At 31.0% G+C, this 18,932-nt stretch overlaps 1 protein-coding gene across 1 annotated transcript; it reads right to left on the bottom strand.

The window, feature by feature from the left end:
• Positions 1 to 426: 426 nt before the first annotated feature.
• LOC139873544 (uncharacterized) lies at positions 427 to 1,973 on the bottom strand. Its single transcript, XM_071861467.1, has 4 exons — positions 1,817 to 1,973; positions 1,619 to 1,702; positions 1,420 to 1,487; positions 427 to 1,274 (listed from the first exon to the last, which is right to left on the bottom strand). Exons 1-4 carry the CDS (start codon positions 1,878 to 1,880, stop codon positions 1,086 to 1,088), a joined length of 405 nt encoding a protein of 134 aa, XP_071717568.1. The 5' UTR covers positions 1,881 to 1,973; the 3' UTR covers positions 427 to 1,085.
• Positions 1,974 to 18,932: the final 16,959 nt, after the last annotated feature.

Below are 18,932 nucleotides of genomic sequence, written 5' to 3'. Positions count from 1 at the left end.
TTGTTTATCGTTCGTGAGTTGGTGATTAGTTTAAATCACTTGTCTTGTTTGGGTCCTAAATCCTAACAGGCTCGACTCGATTGAAAACTCGTTTATTTCTCTCATATTAAACAAGTCAAACAATCTACATGGTTATTTGAGTCGAACTATGTGGTATTGTAATGCTTTTGTTTTTAAACTTCTAAATATATACGGTACTAACAAAATAATCAAAAAAAAAATTTCTCTCAAATTAAACAAGTCAAACAATCTACATGGTTATTTGAGTCGAACTATCTGGTATTGTAATGCTTTTGTTTTTAAACTTCTAAATATATACAGTACTAACAAAATAATCAAAAAAATTTACTACAACTGCCTAGAATCGAACTCAAAACCTCCACTATGAAAAGATGAGCCCTCCAACCATTACATCTCCACCCCCGTGGTTTTGAATAACTAAAAATTTATCTAAAATAAAAGAGTTTATGAACTCGTGCTTCTAAATGATTAATTTAAGAGTAATAACTAGTTTCAAACTAAGATTCTTTCAAATCTAAACGAGCAATGACCCAAACTCGAACAATAATTAAATTATCAAGTTCGAACCTCGAACAAATCTTTGAATGTTTAATGGAACTCGAGCCGAATAATTATTAAACGAGCCGAGCCTTAATTTCCCGATAGTCAATTCGACTCGGTTTGTTAGCGGCGGGCATAAGGCATTCAGGCTTAAGTCAGCACTAATACACTGATTGAAAACAAGATACAATTATCAAACGTTGATACATAAGAAAAATTTCCATAAGATCATCATTTACTACTAACAAAAATGCAATTAAGCAGTAGTATAATTAAACATATATTTACTACACTATATATGTACTACTATTACAAAATCCCTGCAAGCTAAGGGTACTATGGGATTGTGATTACTAACATCATAAAATACTATTAACAAATTTTCAATCCAAACTGTAATTCTATGTACAAAAAGTCAAAAACAACATTCTTAACTCTAAAAACAACATTCCATTTTTATGTGCAAAATTTGATATATAATCTTTATAATTTGAATAGATATATGTCTGATTTTTGTTTCAATTTTAGTTGTGTATCGGGGATTTTTTCCTAGCAGGAGTATAATCCATCTCAGCAATGTCTATAACATCCTGATCGTACTGCTCGCTAATGAACTCATTCTTCTTAAGTTTTGAATTCTCCGATGAAAAACTCGAATGGGTAGTTTTGACTTCTGGTTTTGAGTCATGTTTGTTTTCATCTTTCTTCAGATTCTGTACATGAAATTAAGCTCAATAAAGTTAATAACATGAACAAAACGTTGTGTTTCATTTATCTCTTTTCAACTATTTAACTTTTGCTACTAAATAATGACTAGTTCGAATAGATATAATATATATAATTAATGATAAAACTAACCTTTGAAATGGTGGTGGTAGTACTAGAACTAGATGAAGTAACTTTTGTCATAAGCTTTCTTGTAATTCCTGCAAAACAATGAATCAGAATTTGAGAAAAATGCAGGACTAGGTAACTAAATTTTAATATGATGCAACAAATGTAAGGATTCTGAAAATAATTTATAAATAATTTCCCTTAAATTTTTATGTTGTGGTACCTGATGAAATTTCAGCAGCCTTTGTTAGCAAGTGATCATCTTGACTGCTTTTTTCCAATGAACTAGTTTTAATGAGCCTTATACCTTCATAATATAAAATTGTTTTTATGTTAAAATTTTAATCACCATCCATTAAACTGATAACAAAAGAATTGGATCCATTTACAGCAAAATGACATTTTGGTGGAGTGAAAATACCTTGAGTTTTAAAATCTAGGAGACTTGTCAACACCAAAATGTTGAAAAACAGATGGAGCTTCATAATTTGTGAAGTAAACTGAAGTTGTAAAAGGCTGCAGCTTTTTGCAAACGTATGTGTAAATACTTAGTTTGTGAATGTGTATGAGATTAATGTGTTATTTCAGCTTTTAGTTATATACTCAAACAAAAGATACTGTAGATGATAAGGGGACCAATATCAAGTTGCTGACCAGCAGGCAGGGATTCAAGTGTTGTACACTCTATTTGTTGGTTCTTTAATTAGCTTTGTAACTTAGTTCAACTTAATATTAAATGACTTTCGGGTGGCTTCAATGAAATGTGCACATATATTTATTTTTCTCTTTTTCTGACAAGACAAATAGTAGTTACAAAATAAAAACAGGGTTGTTCTTAACTTTAAAGGGTCACCTACATCAATTCATTAGAATTCTAAAGTAAGTTGTCCCCAAAAAGAGTTTCCTCTATATCCACCTTAGGCTTATTATGTCATTCATTCATCAAAATAAGCTTATTTTGCTTCTTTGTCTCACTTATCATGTTATTTCCAAATTCCTTATTTATTTATGGATCTAACAAAAGTTGAAGATACTCTTATAGATGCACAAATCACACATGAAAACAACACATTATAAAAAAAATACTCCCTAGTAGTTAGCATTGTATATATAGAAACTCTGCTACCTACTAATGATCATTTACATAGTACTCCGTATATGCTTAATTTAATATGCGAGTCCTTGAATTAGACCCCACACATATATGAAGCATCATAGTTTCATTATGAATAAGTGCCAATCATTTACTTTAGTATACATAATTTATTGATTATTTTTCACTAATTAATTGGAGGGGAATATTAACCATATATAACTGTATAAGCAATTAACTTACTACGTAATTCTCTATAGTAAGTTTAGTCATAGTCCTAAGAAGTAAGAACTCTTATACTGTGTTCTAGAGTTTTTTTTTTTTTTTAGCGGAACGAGAAATAGAGAATAATAGTGGAAAGGAAAGGAGTATAAAATAAATTATTTATATGTATTCTTGAGTTGAAAGGAAAAAAAAAGAATCTATTTATTTATTTATTTTTGAAAAGCTAAAAGAAATCTACCATTCCAAAGGCAAACGCCAAAAAATACAACATCAGCCCGCAAGTTGCGAACTAGAGCAAAGCACCAAAAATGAAACACTGGAATATAGAAAACCCCAAAACAATTACAAGGGACACAATGATCTCGGGTTTGATCTCCAATCTCCAAAATCTTTAGCGATCTTGTCTTTTCTATTCAAAATCCAAAAGTGAGATAAGGCTTTCACCTCTCCAAAAGGTTGAACCTCTTGTATCCTTCACTCTGTGTGGGTCAAGCAGTTAACCTAAAGTATTTCGGGTACGCTTTGCGTGATGGATGCGCAGAGTTTATTCATAACGGATGGGTGGGAGGCAAATGAGAGGACTCGATGCCAAAATTGTCGTTCTAAAAAAATGAAAATGAGTATGAAATTAGATATATACTATTTGGCGTGTAGTATGAAACGACATTATCCAACAAATTTTCAGAACAACCCCTAAACTATGTTAGACTTGCCAACTTTTCAGGGATAAAAAGTATCAAATCAGTATTTTATTAAAAAAACATAAACAAACTCCGCTCGATTTTTCAACGGGCCGTATCCTTCCGCTCGCCGCAAGTTAAAATTTTCCGACTTCACTGTTCAACTCGAAATAATTTTACGAACACAACGCAACTAGCTATGCGCGAAAGGACTGTCTTAAAAAACGCTAAATATTTTGGGATATTTTTTATACATATACGTACACGTATAATAAACAACCTAAACTAACCACATCATATCGATGCTTCTCTTCCCTTTTTATGCAATTTTCCTGGCGTTAAAAACGCGGAGTCCATTAGGTAATACCCGTAGCAACGCATTTTTAATTATGTAAATACACAACACTACGTTAAATATGAATATGCAAGCCGAAAGACAATGCCGCAACGCGCGAGCCGATCCGGATCTCGTTAAGAGTATATTGAATGAAAGTGTGTATTGTTAGAATGTAGTCAACAAGTCAACAAAAGTCAAATTACCATATTTGGTAATTTGACTCTTGGATCAGAGAAAGACTTTATCATCATTTCCAGATTTGTAGAATTCACATGTCAACAGAGGCATCCAAAGACAACGCATCAAAACTGAATATTTCCTCATTTGTAAAAGAAGGTTCCAAAAGTATAATTGGATCCATTCCTTTAGTAGAAATAGCTGTATGACGACCCGGAAATTTCGACTTAATTTGAACCAAATTCTCGTTATGATTTAATGTTTCCGACACGATAAGCAATGAATTTTGACAAGTTTTAAAACTTTTGAAAATGAGTTTTTATATAACAGTTAACCACCCTGTTTGTTCGACGATTCACGAACGTCGTAACTTGTGATAATTATATAATTGTGTGTGTGTGTGTGTGTGTGTATATATATATATATATATATATATATATATATATACACGAAAACATGCGAATAATATTTATATACGAAATGATAAAAATTTACCATTGAATGATGCAGTTTCGAATTAAAAAGTTTACGTATATGATCGTTTTATTTTTATGATGTATTTTTTTAGTTTTTAAAAAGACACGAAGTTAAATCAAAGATGTACAAGTTGTAAATCATAACGTATAACAACGTAACTTAAATAGTTGAATCGAAATTAATTCATTTACTATTCATATGAATAGTAAATGAAACGAAATTAATTAATTTACTATTCACATGAAAGTGATATGATAGAAATTATTAATTATAAGTTACATAAAATACCCCTGAAGTATTTAATAAATACGACTTTTAAGAATATTAAAATTCGTTAATTCGTTTGAATTAAACGAATTCAATAATTCACGGTGGCACAGAATGATCAGCAGACTAGTACGTACACTCTACATCGAACGTATATAGTAATTTTATAAATAAATGGACCTTTTTACAACTAATTTTATAAAGCTTAAGACCAAAATAGATATATGTATTCAATTATAAAAAGTGGAATTCTTTTTATTTATACTTTTACCCGTCAATTATTAGCAACAGAGTACGAAATACCGGTCCGTGAAAACTGTCGGTAGAAATGAGAAAACATGGGCGGCTTTTAAATCCCACGTTTGATTCTATATTATTATTATATTATTACTTTATTATATTATTATATTATATTTATATTATTATATTATTATAATTATTCTATATATATCGAACGAATTATGATTCTGGTTTCAGTTTTCATTTTACAATCCATCTATCTATCTTAATACTCCGTAATGATTTATTTATTATTTTATTATTATTATTATTATTAATATTATTATTATTATTATTATTATTATTATTATTAAAGATTATTATTAATCTTATTATATTAATATTAGTAGTATTATTATTATACATAAAATACTACGACGAGGTCATGAGCGAGTTATTTTCAAAAAAGGGTTTTTGAGCGGGATGAAGCTAGGGAAATTATGGGTTATAGCTATGGAGGTTATGGGTAATGTTCGTGGATACCATGGGTGAATCAAAGGCTAACCTTTCATTTATCATTTTCGTTGCGTCTATGTACTTTCCTGCAATATTGAATCACAATATTGATACGTGAGCATTCATATCTTATCTTTTATATATTAATAAGGTATCCATGTCTAATGCTCGAGTATATATGTTTATACATGCTTGTATGCTAAATGTCGTCGTTAGGTAGTTTTATGACGAATCACACGAATATAATACATGTACTACTGATATAAAGTATATGATATGCATGTTGTTGGAAAGCTGGCGAAAAATTAATAACTTTTCATTTAGAAATCGCGTGATTTCGATGAACGAATTAAAAGTTATGGTCAATTGAATTATGATTGACGTTAATTGAAATTGCTTTTGAATCTACAATTAATATTTAAACAACTTGTTTATAAGATTAATAAATTGGATTTTTGAATACTACTAGTCGAGTAAATGAATTCTTATATAAGACACATCTCGTTTTGTTAAACAATTGTCAAAGTTGACTTTTTGAAATGACTTTTGTTAACTTTTGCATGTCGGTCTCGAGCATTAGGATTTGTGATACACTATGACCTGACCTAGCTTGTTAGACAGTTATTGATAAATATATACTAATATAGGTTCGAGAATCCGAGGCCAACCCTGCACTTGTTCAGTGCCGTCATGTGCATAATTGCTACAAAATACAGTATTGTGAGTTTATAGATCCCTTTTTTTTTAATTGCTTTTACAATCTATATTTTTGGTCTGAGAATACATGCACTTTATTTTAAACGTAATGGATACAAGCACATACTAAATTCTACACTGAGTTTGAACCGAAAATCCCTTGGCTTTGGTAACTAGTAACTGCTAGTTATAAGAACTGGTGGGCGTGATGTGATGACCCGAAAATTTCCGATCAAATTTAAACTTTAATCTTAATATGAATTCGATACGATAAGCAAATTTTGTAATGTTGAGTCTCGAAAGTTGAAATCTATATTCATGTAATTAATTAACCTTAGACTATCCTCGACGATTCACGAACAATTATTGTAAATAAATATGTATAGATAAATATGAATGTAAGTATATAATAATTTGAAATTATAAATAAACAGTAGAATTAAATATGTAAAATAGGATATAAAATAATTAAGTGTAAATTTAAAACAAATCTATATATATAGACATATACGAATTCTATGATTAAATATTATTATATGTATATTATAATATATATATAATTTATAAATAATAAATATTCAATAAGGGTTATCATATTATATATGATTATTAAATATTAAATATTGCATAATTAAAAATTTGTATATAGCAAATGTAAATACAAGTTAAGAATATAGTTGTCTTAATAACTTTCATTATCAATATCAATATTAGTTTTATGAATATATTATAATTGTAATTTAAATATTACCAGTTATTATAATTGTTATTATTATGTATTAAGTATTATAATTATTTATTAGTGTAATTATTATTAATAATTATAAATATTATGATTATTATTATTGTATCATTATTTTGAGTAACATTTAATTAATTATCATGATTATTAACAATACTATGATTATTATTAATATCATCATTTTATTTATTATGATTAAAAGTTATTATAGGTAATATCATTAATAAGTATTATTAGTATTGTTATTAAATTATTTAATTATTAATTTTTAAATATTAGAATTATTGATATTATTATCATTATATTAAATTTGTTTTTGTTATAATAATAATAATAATATAGATATGGATAGTCAATTTTGGTGTATACATATAGTCAATTTTGGTACACAAAGTATGTATTTTTATATTGAGATTTTAGGCTATAAATACTCATGAATGCAAGCATTAAACTTGCACCATTTCACACACTTACAAAGTGTTTCTTTCTTTCTCCATTATCATCTTTGTTCTTACACTTCATTATTAGTATTCTTAATCAAGAATCAAATCACTAAAGGTAGTTATAAGCCTACTGAATTATAACATCAAGAATCAAACCACTAAAGGTAGTTATAAGCCTACTGAATTATAACACGTTATCAGCACGATAATCTTAATACTAAATATGGTTGGCTCTGCCACCAAAATGATATATGGTCGGTTATACCACCAGAATGATATAGGTCGGTTATACCACCTGAAAAAATATATGGTCGACACTGTCGCCAAATTTTCATTTATGTTTACTAATATTTATATTTTTGTTATATAACATTTATTTATGATTGCTTACACATGGTCGACACTGTCACCTACTTATCATTTATGTTATATTAAATTTATGTTTAATGTTTATATACTTATGAATATAAATTGACTCTAATTTATCATGATGTTTGTTTTAATTTTTGATAATAGAAAATGTCGAATCTGGAAAAGCTTAAATTTACTCCTTTAGAATCAACTGGAAACAACTACATGCCATGGGTTATAAAAGTAAAAATGCATCTTAAATCAATGGGCATTCTTGAAACCATAAATGAAAACAACACTTGTTCTGAAAAAGAACAAGCTACGGCATGTTGCTTTATTCATCAACATATTGATGAATGCTTACAAAATAATTATGTGACTGTAGAAGATCCCCATGTTTTATGGGAAGGTCTCAAAAGCAGATTCAATAATCAAAGAGAAATTTTACTTCCAGCTGCAATGGAACAATGGAGAACATTAAGGTTCCAAGACTTTAAGAAAGTAAATGAATACAGCTCAGCTCTGTATAATACATGTTCACAACTTAAATTCTGTGGACATGAAATTAGTGATGCAGACATGATGGAGAAAACTTTCTCCACAATGAATGCTGCAAACATCACAGTGCAAAGAAATTTGAGAATGCTAAAGTTCAAAACATATCCTGAACTTAATTCATATCTCTTAGTTGCAGAGCAAAATGATGAGCTATTAATGAAAAATCAGCAATCCCGTCCTACTGGTACACTTGCAATCCCTGAAGCAAATACTGCAAATAATTATAAACAGGGACAAGGACGCGGGCAAGGTCGTGGTTATAATAACCATCACCATCATCATGCCAAAAGCCATAACTATGGTAGAAACCATCCTTATGGTAATGGTAATGGGCGTGGACGTGGTCGTGGTCGTGGCCGTGGTGGTCAAAGAAATAGTAATCCACGAAAATATAAATATCAACCACAAAACAAGCCCATTAAACAAGATGTTGAAGAAAATTCTTCTAAAAATTCTGAAGAATCTTGCTACAGATGTGGTAGAATGGGCCACTGGGCTAATACTTGCCGAACATCTAAACATCTTGTTAAGATGTATCAGGATTCGCTGAAAGATAAAGAAAAGGAAGTAAACTTTGTGGATAACGTCGATCCAACAGTCACTGAGAAACCATCTGATTTATATGAAGATTTCTTGAATGTTTAAGTTGTGTGTCTTTCGAAAAATAAACGATTTAATATCGTCTGTCTTTGTCATTATGTTTGCTAAATGTTTCAGTACTATCTATTTGCGTTTAAAATATTGTGTAATATTAATGTACTCACTATTTATTTCTTATATATGAAGTTCAATATGAATTTTGCTGGAATACAACATCAATCAAATGGTGGAGATCTCTGTATAGCAGACAGTGGAACTACACACACTATACTTAAATCCGAGAAATATTTTATTGATCTAAAACCAACGGAAGAAACTATACATACAATATCAGGACCTGCTAACTTGATAAAAGGGATAGGAAAGGCAAATTTCATACTACCAAATGGTACAAAATTTTTAATAAATGATGCCTTATTTTCTCCCAAGTCAAGCAGAAATTTATTGAGTTTCTCCGACATATACCTTAACGGGTATGATTATCAGTCAGTGACAACAGAAAATGAGAAATATTTAAGTATCACTGACAAGAGTCATGTGGTTGAAAAACTGCCAAGACTTAGTTCTGGATTACATTATACACATATAAATGTACCAGAAATACATATGGTAGTTAACGAAAAATATATTGATCCTGGTGTATTCAGTTTATGGCATAACAGATTAGGCCATCCAGGATCAACAATGATGAAAAGGATTATTGAATGTACTCATGGACATCCACTAAAGGATAGAAAAATCCATCATGATACAATGGTTCCATGTACATCTTGCTCTCTTGGAAAATTGATAACTAGACCCTCACCACTTAAGGTTGAGAAAGAATCACCAATGTTTCTTGAAAGAATTCAAGGTGATATATGTGGACCAATTCATCCACCATGTGGACCATTTAGATATTTCATGGTTCTAATAGACGCATCTAGCAGATGGTCTCATGTTTGTCTGTTATCAAGCCGTAATGTGGCATTTGCAAAATTTCTTGCCCAAATTATTAAATTGAGAGCTCATTTTCCTGATTACACCATTAAAAGGGTGAGACTTGATAATGCTGGTGAATTTACATCTCAAGCATTTAATGACTATTGCATGTCTATAGGAATTGTTGTTGAACATTCTGTTGCTCATGTGCATACACAAAATGGTTTAGCCGAGTCATTGATTAAACGTTTACAGTTAATCGCTAGACCATTGATAATGAGAACAAAACTCCCTGTATCTATATGGGGTCATGCAATTTTACATGCTGCTGCATTGATTCGCATCAGACCAAGTGCAAGTCATAAATATTCCCCCCTACAACTTGCTTTTGGTCAAGAGCCAAATATTTCCCATCTTAGAACATTTGGTTGTGCAGTGTATGTTCCAATTGCGACACCACAACGTACAAAAATGGGTCCTCAAAGGAGGTTGGGAATATATGTTGGATATGAAACATCTTCAATATTAAGGTATATTGAACCTATGACAGGTGACGTTTTTACAGCACGTTTTGCTGATTGTCATTTTAATGAAACATTGTTCCCTAGATTAGGGGGAGAAATGAAAAATAAAGAAAATGATGTTTCATGGTGTGAACCTCAATTAAAGTATCTTGATCCTCGCACAAAAGAATGCGAGACAGAAGTTCAAAAGATAATGCATATACAAGAACTTGCAAATCAATTGCCTGATGCATTTACAGATACAAAAACGGTGACAATATCATATATACCAGCAGTAAATACTCCAGCTCGAATTGAAATTCCAAAAGCTGGCAATAACGTCACTCATGAATCTTTGCCACGTCAGAAACGTGGAAGACCAATTGGTTCAAAGGATAAAAATCCTCGAAAAAGAAAATCAGCTGATAATGAAGTAAAAGAAAGTGTTCAAGAAGAACCACAAATCAGTACTCCTACTGCAGAGGAGATTGATGATGTCAATACAGAAATTGCAATCAATTATGCATATTCAAAAATATTATGGAACCGAAATGAAATGAAAAATCTTGATGAGAAATTTTCATTTAATGTTGCGTATGACATCATGAATAATGATGATGATCCAGAACCAACATCTATGGTTGAATGTCAAAATAGACATGATTGGGCTCAATGGAAAGAAGCAATACGAGCTGAATTAGAATCACTCAATAAAAGAAAGGTTTTCGGATCCATCATTCTCACTCCTAAAGATGTGAAACCTGTAGGATACAGATGGATTTTTGTCCGAAAAAGAAATGAGAAAAATGAAGTTACAAGGTATAAAGCTAGACTTGTAGCTCAAGGTTTTTCTCAAAGACCAGGAATTGATTATGAAGAAACTTATTCCCCTGTTATGGATGCAATTACTTTTAGATACTTAATCAGCCTGGCAGTTTCTAAAAATTTAGAAATGCATCTCATGGATGTTGTGACTGCTTATCTATATGGATCACTTGATAGTGATATATATATGAAGATACCTGAAGGATTTAAGGTACCAGAAGCATCAAATGCAAAACCCAAAGAAATGTATTCGATTAAATTACAAAGATCTTTATATGGGTTAAAACAATCGGGACGTATGTGGTATAACCGATTAAGTGATTACTTGATAAGCAAAGGGTATACAAATAATCTTACTTGCCCTTGTGTTTTCATTAAGAAAACAACATCCGGATATGTGATCATAGCTGTTTATGTTGATGATCTTAACATCATAGGTACAAATAAAGAGATCCATGAAGCCATTCAACTTCTAAAGAAAGAATTTGAAATGAAAGATCTCGGAAAAACCAAGTATTGCCTTGGTTTACAAATTGAGCATATGCCTAATGGTTTACTTGTACATCAAACAACATATACTGAAAAGATTTTGAAACGTTTCAATATGGACAAGGCAAAACCATTAAGTACTCCTATGGTTGTTAGATCACTCAATGTTGAAGCTGATCCATTTCGTCCATGTGAAGATCAAGAAGACATTCTTGGACCAGAAGTACCATATCTTAGTGCAATTGGAGCTCTTATGTATCTTACAAATTGTACAAGACCTGACATTTCTTTTGCAGTTAATTTGTTGGCAAGGTTCAGCTCTGCTCCTACCAAAAGACACTGGAATGGGATCAAACACATATTTCGATACCTTCAAGGAACTACTGATTTAGGATTATTTTATTCTAACGAATCAAAACAAGATTTGGTTGGTTATGCAGATGCAGGTTATTTATCTGATCCACATAAAGCTAAATCTCAAACTGGATATGTATTCCTAAATGGAGGTACTGCAATATCATGGCGTTCTCAAAAACAAACACTTGTTGCTACATCGTCAAATCATGCCGAAGTGATTGCATTACATGAAGCTACTCGGGAATGTTTTTGGTTGAGATCAATGACACAAATCATTACTGATTCTTGTGGACTAGAACGCGATAAAAGTCCAACAATTATCTATGAAGATAATGCAGCTTGCATAGCACAGATGAAAGAAGGGTATATCAAAAGTGACCGAACCAAACACATACCTCCTAGATTCTTCTCATACACTCAAAATCTCATTAAGGACAACGAGATTGAAATGAGATATGTTCAATCCAGCAAAAACTCTGCTGATCTTTTCACGAAAGCACTTCCAACTGCTATTTTCAGAACACACGTTCATAACATTGGCATGAGACATGTTCAAAAGATGTAACAGCTGAAGCGATGTCTACTTGAGGGGGAGTCAACTCCATGCTGCACTCTTTTTCCCTTAGCTAAAGTTTTTTCCCACTGGGTTTTCTTTAGCAAGGTTTTTAACGAGGCAGTAATTTATAGTTGATCTTCAACAAAATAAAATTGCTATCCAAGGGGGAGTGTTATAATAATAATAATAATATAGATATGGATAGTCAATTTTGGTGTATACATATAGTCAATTTTGGTACACAAAGTATGTATTTTTATATTGAGATTTTAGGCTATAAATACTCATGAATGCAAGCATTAAACTTGCACCATTTCACACACTTACAAAGTGTTTCTTTCTTTCTCCATTATCATCTTTGTTCTTACACTTCATTATTAGTATTCTTAATCAAGAATCAAATCACTAAAGGTAGTTATAAGCCTACTGAATTATAACATCAAGAATCAAACCACTAAAGGTAGTTATAAGCCTACTGAATTATAACAGTTTTATTATTATTATTATTATTTATATACATATTATTAGTATTAATATTATTATTAATACATGTATATATTCATTAATACAGTTTATACTCAGATACATATAATTATACATATACCAAATACAGATATATATATACGTATATATAGATGTATAAATACATATTCGTACTGTTACAAACATGAATAAATCTAATTTCTATTTCAAGTCGCTATCCCCTCTGTTTAATCTAGCTATCTGATTGAAATATATGCAAATCAAATTACAGACATGTCCAAAAATTCTGATAGCCATCAAATTCGCTTTTATTTTTTTTTATTTTACTTCGTACCCGATGGAATATTTTGTGTCGACATATCTTGGTTACAAAACAAGTGATAATTGAGTCTATTAGCTGTAAAAATATCTGATAACCTCTATATACTTCTCTATCAGTATAATTCGAGCAAAAACAACACAATCAAAAATTTTATTTGAAGAACACAGAACTCAAACTCTGTTATTGAGTCAATTTTTGAAAACCCAGAATTTGAATCAAATTTAAAAATGTAATAATGCAATTCTGTTAGGAATTGTCCATTTAATCTTTCTGTAAATTTTCAAGCCGTAAATCTTCATATCGATTGTTAATTCTTGAGTCAAAGATTATTTCAAAAAAAGTCAAACTATGTTCTTCGATCGAATTAAAGTTATCTGTTGGGATTCAAACCCAATTAATGATTCAGAAAGTTTATAGATGTGATTTATAACCTTTTTCATGTTAAGAGTTTTAGCTTAAACGGCCTAGAATTTTAAAAACGATTTCGAGTTCATAATATATATACAGCGACTGTTACAGTTGCTGTATTTATATGTTTTTCTGTTTTAACTGATTTCAAACACAGGAAGTCGATTTCTATTTTAGTTTAGGCTTCTAAAGACAACATTTAATTTGTTTCTATGGATAGTTTACGATTTATGATCAGTAATTTTCATGAGGAAGATGATGAAAAAGGGAAACAGAATAATAGGCTTAAATAAATTCGGTTTAGGGTTTAGACAGATGAAACGGGATAGAGGAACGGTTAAGAATTAGAATTATTATTATTATTATTATTATTATTATTATTATTATTATTATTACTATCACTAGGTATTAGAATTAGAATTATTATTAATATTACCGTGATTATGCATTATGAACATTAGATATTAGTATTATCATTATTAATAATACAAATATTAGTAACATTTAGAATTTTTTTTATTTGCAAAAGTATTATTATTATTAATAAGATTACCACTAGTAATAAGATTGATATAATTATTATTATTATTATTATTATTATTATTATTATTATTATTATTATTATTATTATTATTATTATTATTATTATTATTATTATTATTATTATTATTATTATTGTTATTGTTATCACTTAACATATTATCTTAGTACTAATAAACAAATGATATTTATATATAAATATATCTAATACATAAAACATAACAAAATTTAATATTTTATGCACAAAATGAATATACGAAACATATATATTATTATTATAAAAAGGGATATAACTAATGAATTCATATATATAATTATTCGATTATAACTATGTATGTTGATAAATACACAAATGATATAGGTTCGTGAATCCGAGGCCAACCCTGCATTGTTCAATGTCATCATATGTATTTTTACTACAAGATACATTACCGTGAGTTTCATTTGCTCCCTTTTTAAATGCTTTTGCAATATATATTTTTGGGACTGAGAATACATGCGCTGTTTTTATAAATGTTTTACGAAATAGACACAAGTAATTAAAATTACATTCTATGGTTGGATTATTAAACCGAATATCGCCCTTCAAGTCTGGTAACCTAAGAATTTAGGGAAATGGCCCCTGATTGACGCGAATCCTAAAGATAGATCTATGGACCTTGACAAGTCCCATTCGGGGTACGAATGCTTTAGTACTTCGAGATTATTATACAGACGAGAGGTTCTGTTTTGGGGATATTCTATGCATTTAGTTAACGTCGGTTACCAGGTGTTCAATCCATATGAATGATTTTTATCTCTATGCAGTTTGCGAAATGCCTGATATGAGAATGATGCTTATGAAATATGAAAATCTTGTGGTCTATTAAAATGATGAAAATGATTATTTATGTTAAACTAATGAACTCACCAACCTTTTGGTTGACACTTGAAAGCATGTTTATTCTCAGGTACGAAAGAAATCTTCTGCTGTGCATTTGCTCAATTTAAGGATATTACTTGGAGTCAGTCATGACATATTTCAAAAGACGTTGCATTCGAGTCATTGAGTTCATCAAGATTATTATTAAGTCAATTATAATTAGATATATTATGAAATGGTATGCATGCTGTCAACTTTCGATGTAATGAAAGATTGTCTTTTCAAAAATGAATGCAATGTTTGTAAAATGTATCATATAGAGGTCAAGTACCTCGCGATGTAATCAATTGTAATGTATTCGTCCAGATGGATTAGGACGGGTCGTTAGAGTTGGCATCAAAACTGGTATAACGCCGTCCATGTGTGGCGGGTTAGTCGTAAAGGAGGTTCTCACAGTGTTACCTGTGACGAAGCATTGGCTCTTACTCCTTACGATCCCTTACGAGGGTTGGCAGTTGCCGAGAGGCAGGCCCTAAAATCAGTATCTGAGGTACACTCAGTGGTCACCAGGCGGTTAGCTGGGAAGGCACTGGGTGGGACGTGTGGTGTCCCCAACTGAAGTTAGAGTTGGTATCAGAGCGATGGTCTTAGCGAACCAGGTCTTGCATTAGTGTGTCTAATTAATAGTCGTTAGGATGCATTAGTGAGTCTGGACTTCGACCATGTTTGCATGTCAAAAGTTTTGCTTATCATTTTTGTCGAAAATCATCTGCTTATCATCCTTAGGAAATTACCTGCTCATTATTCTTAGTCTAGACACGTTTTACTGCATTGACTGCATGAATAGTGTATAGACAAAATCCATATCTTAGCGTATCTGTTACTGTAGACTTTGCCTGACAACTTCCGTATATTCCTCAGTAACTTATGGGATTTTAGTATTATATATGCATATGTAAATTATGTATTACAGGGTACTAATCTACATTCTATAATCTATTTTTTTATCAGAAATCTTTCATCTGATCGTATGAGATGAATCCCTCAACCAGTTCGAGACCCTCAGATTCCGATAACTATTCCGATAGTTATTCCGATAGCTATTCCGATAAGGATTTTTCACTCGAACTCCGAAAGCAGTATAACCAGAATGAATCAACAAATCATTCATCCCCAATTCATCTGATGGGTTCGTAGTTGACTTAATCAATGGAGACCCGCAGAAGGCGATTCCTTCCACCAACCGAATTCACCGATTGGCGAAGAACCTGAAGCACTTACCGGCTAACCTATCTGAAACACCATTGTCAGCCTCATTTCCAGGGTAGCTCATCACGATTATATTCTATCCACAATTCTAAACCTTATTCTTTCGTTCGTTCCTGCCGACAATCATCCCGGAGTAATAAAAGTCAACGAGTTTCGCGCCCGAGTTGTAGCCTTGGAAAATATGGTGCAAAACGTACCAGCTTCAGCAACATCAACAGCATCAACAGTACCACCAGCAACAACATAAACCATCAACAATCCATGTCTCAACATCTCATTATGTACCTCGAGTATAATCATAGTTTTACGTATCGTTATACCTCAATTATCTTCGTTCTTCATGGCGATTTAGTAATCTCTAAATGTTTTAGAGATTACGTATTCTAGTTCTAACGGTAAACCAAATGAGTTTAAGATCATATTAACTCAATGAATCTATGATTACATCGGAAGAAAATATATATGTATATATGTTTTCATAAAGATTGTAATTAAAAATTCTTTCGTACAAAGTGTTAATTATGAAAATATTTTAACGGGTAGGTAATACCCGAGGAGTATTCAGATTTCACATTAATAAGTTACACTGTACATTCTTCGAAGATGATTCAACAGTCATTTACTATCCTACTTACATCCCCTGATATACAAATCCGTTCACCACTGAATAACCATATTCATCCAATTTCATATTGGGATTTTGATTTATCAGAATCCAACAAGTGGCATAATGAAGAAAACATTTGACAAAATAAAATTTGTTAGAAACAAACAAATTAACTATGAGAAATTTTGTTAAGAATCCACGGTAACTGTTCCTAGCTAATTGTTCCTAGCTAACTGATTACATTTAATTTATGGCAATTTAATTATCGCAATTTACATTCTCGCAATTTTATTTATCGTTATTTAATTTCTGTTATTTACTTTACGCACTTTATTTATCGTTATTTAATTTCTGTTATTTATTTTACGCACTTTAAATATCGGGACACGTATACAAGGTTTTGACATATCATATCGACGCATTTATATACATTATTTGGAATAACCATAGACACTCTATATGCAGTAATGAACGAGTTCTCTATACAGGGTTGAGGTTGATTCTATAATAATATATATAATTTGAGTTGTGATCGAGTCTGAAACGTATACGGGTCACGACACGGATTAATTAATTCGAATATTATATATTAAACTATATATGAAGTATTGGACTGTTACTGTGGACTATCGACTGTGGACGAATAATATTGGACAATTAAAATGAATTAAAATACTGATTATAACATATGAAACTCAATAGTTCTTCAAGTTTGCCACTTGATTTCAACTTAACCCTCATTTGTATCTTGACGATTCCAATCCGCGTTCAAACCTTTCATGATTCTTGAAAACACCTCAATCGAGAGGATGAACCAACCACACTTCATCTAAGGAAGGAAAAATTTATGCGTATAGTTATGCACCTAGAAAACTCCCAAAAACGTGAGTAAACATTTAACACAAAGCTGTGTTAATTCCTTTAGCGTTATTATTATCGAAAATAACTCTGCAGTTCCTGTTCGAGATAGCCAGTTTTGTCACAGCTCCAACAAGTCAACTTCGACTCTTCGTACTAAACAACCTTATTATAACCTTGATATATATGCGTGCTCTTTTATTGTTACCGGGGAACCTTTTAAATTCCACCATATTACCAACAGAGGTACCAGCAACCTCGTTGCTCCTTGGCTTAAATCTCTCCGACAAATCACTATATTTATCTACTGAAGTTCCATCATGTACTCATCCGCATCCTGTAACAAGAATTACCATACCAATTACTGGGAATCAGCAAATCTGTATTGTAAGTCTCGCAACGTTTCCACATCAACAGTTACATGTATCCATATAACATTTATCTCTTAGAACTATGATCTTCCATTCTGAAAATTCTAAAAAGCACCCAGTCTGCGAATTAATACTCTGAATTTTAAAAAGTTGAATGAAGCAACAAAAACTGTAAACGACCTCAACAGCCAAAAGTTGATGATAAAGAATTGTATGTTGGCAAAGCTCAGAAAAAGTTTGAAACTGAAAAACTGATTGAACAAACTACGCAGGAGTCTCCGAATAAATCACAAGGACTAAACTTGTACATTAAGAATCCTGATGATTCTGTTTCTGATGAAATCTTTAGCGAATACCTTGCTTCTGACTCCAAACCATTGGGGACAAATTTTCTTCACCATCCTTCGATATTAGAAATTTCAAGATATCATAGTATCTTTCATTATAAATATCCTCCATATTCTGAAGATAATTTTCATAACTATTCTTAACTGAAATCATTAATCTCTTCGTGCTATCAATGTTATATCATATAGAAACTGTTAGTTTCTATATTCTGTAAACTTTCGAGCTTAAAATATGAACGTTATTGAAGTAATGTTGGGAGCTGATGCATGAGTTAGTATAATATAATGACACTTGATCAACGTGATTATATTACAGTAATTCATGATGAGTTTCTAATGGAATGTGATGATTCACAGTACCATCATCATGTGCCATTTACATGACTCTTACATTCTACCTAATCTCTAAACATATTAAGAACATATCTTATTGATAGT

Source organism: Rutidosis leptorrhynchoides, chromosome 10 (genome assembly GCF_046630445.1).
Source record: "Rutidosis leptorrhynchoides isolate AG116_Rl617_1_P2 chromosome 10, CSIRO_AGI_Rlap_v1, whole genome shotgun sequence".
Lineage (NCBI taxonomy): Eukaryota > Viridiplantae > Streptophyta > Magnoliopsida > Asterales > Asteraceae > Rutidosis > Rutidosis leptorrhynchoides.
This window is presented reverse-complemented; position numbering and strand designations above follow the sequence as displayed.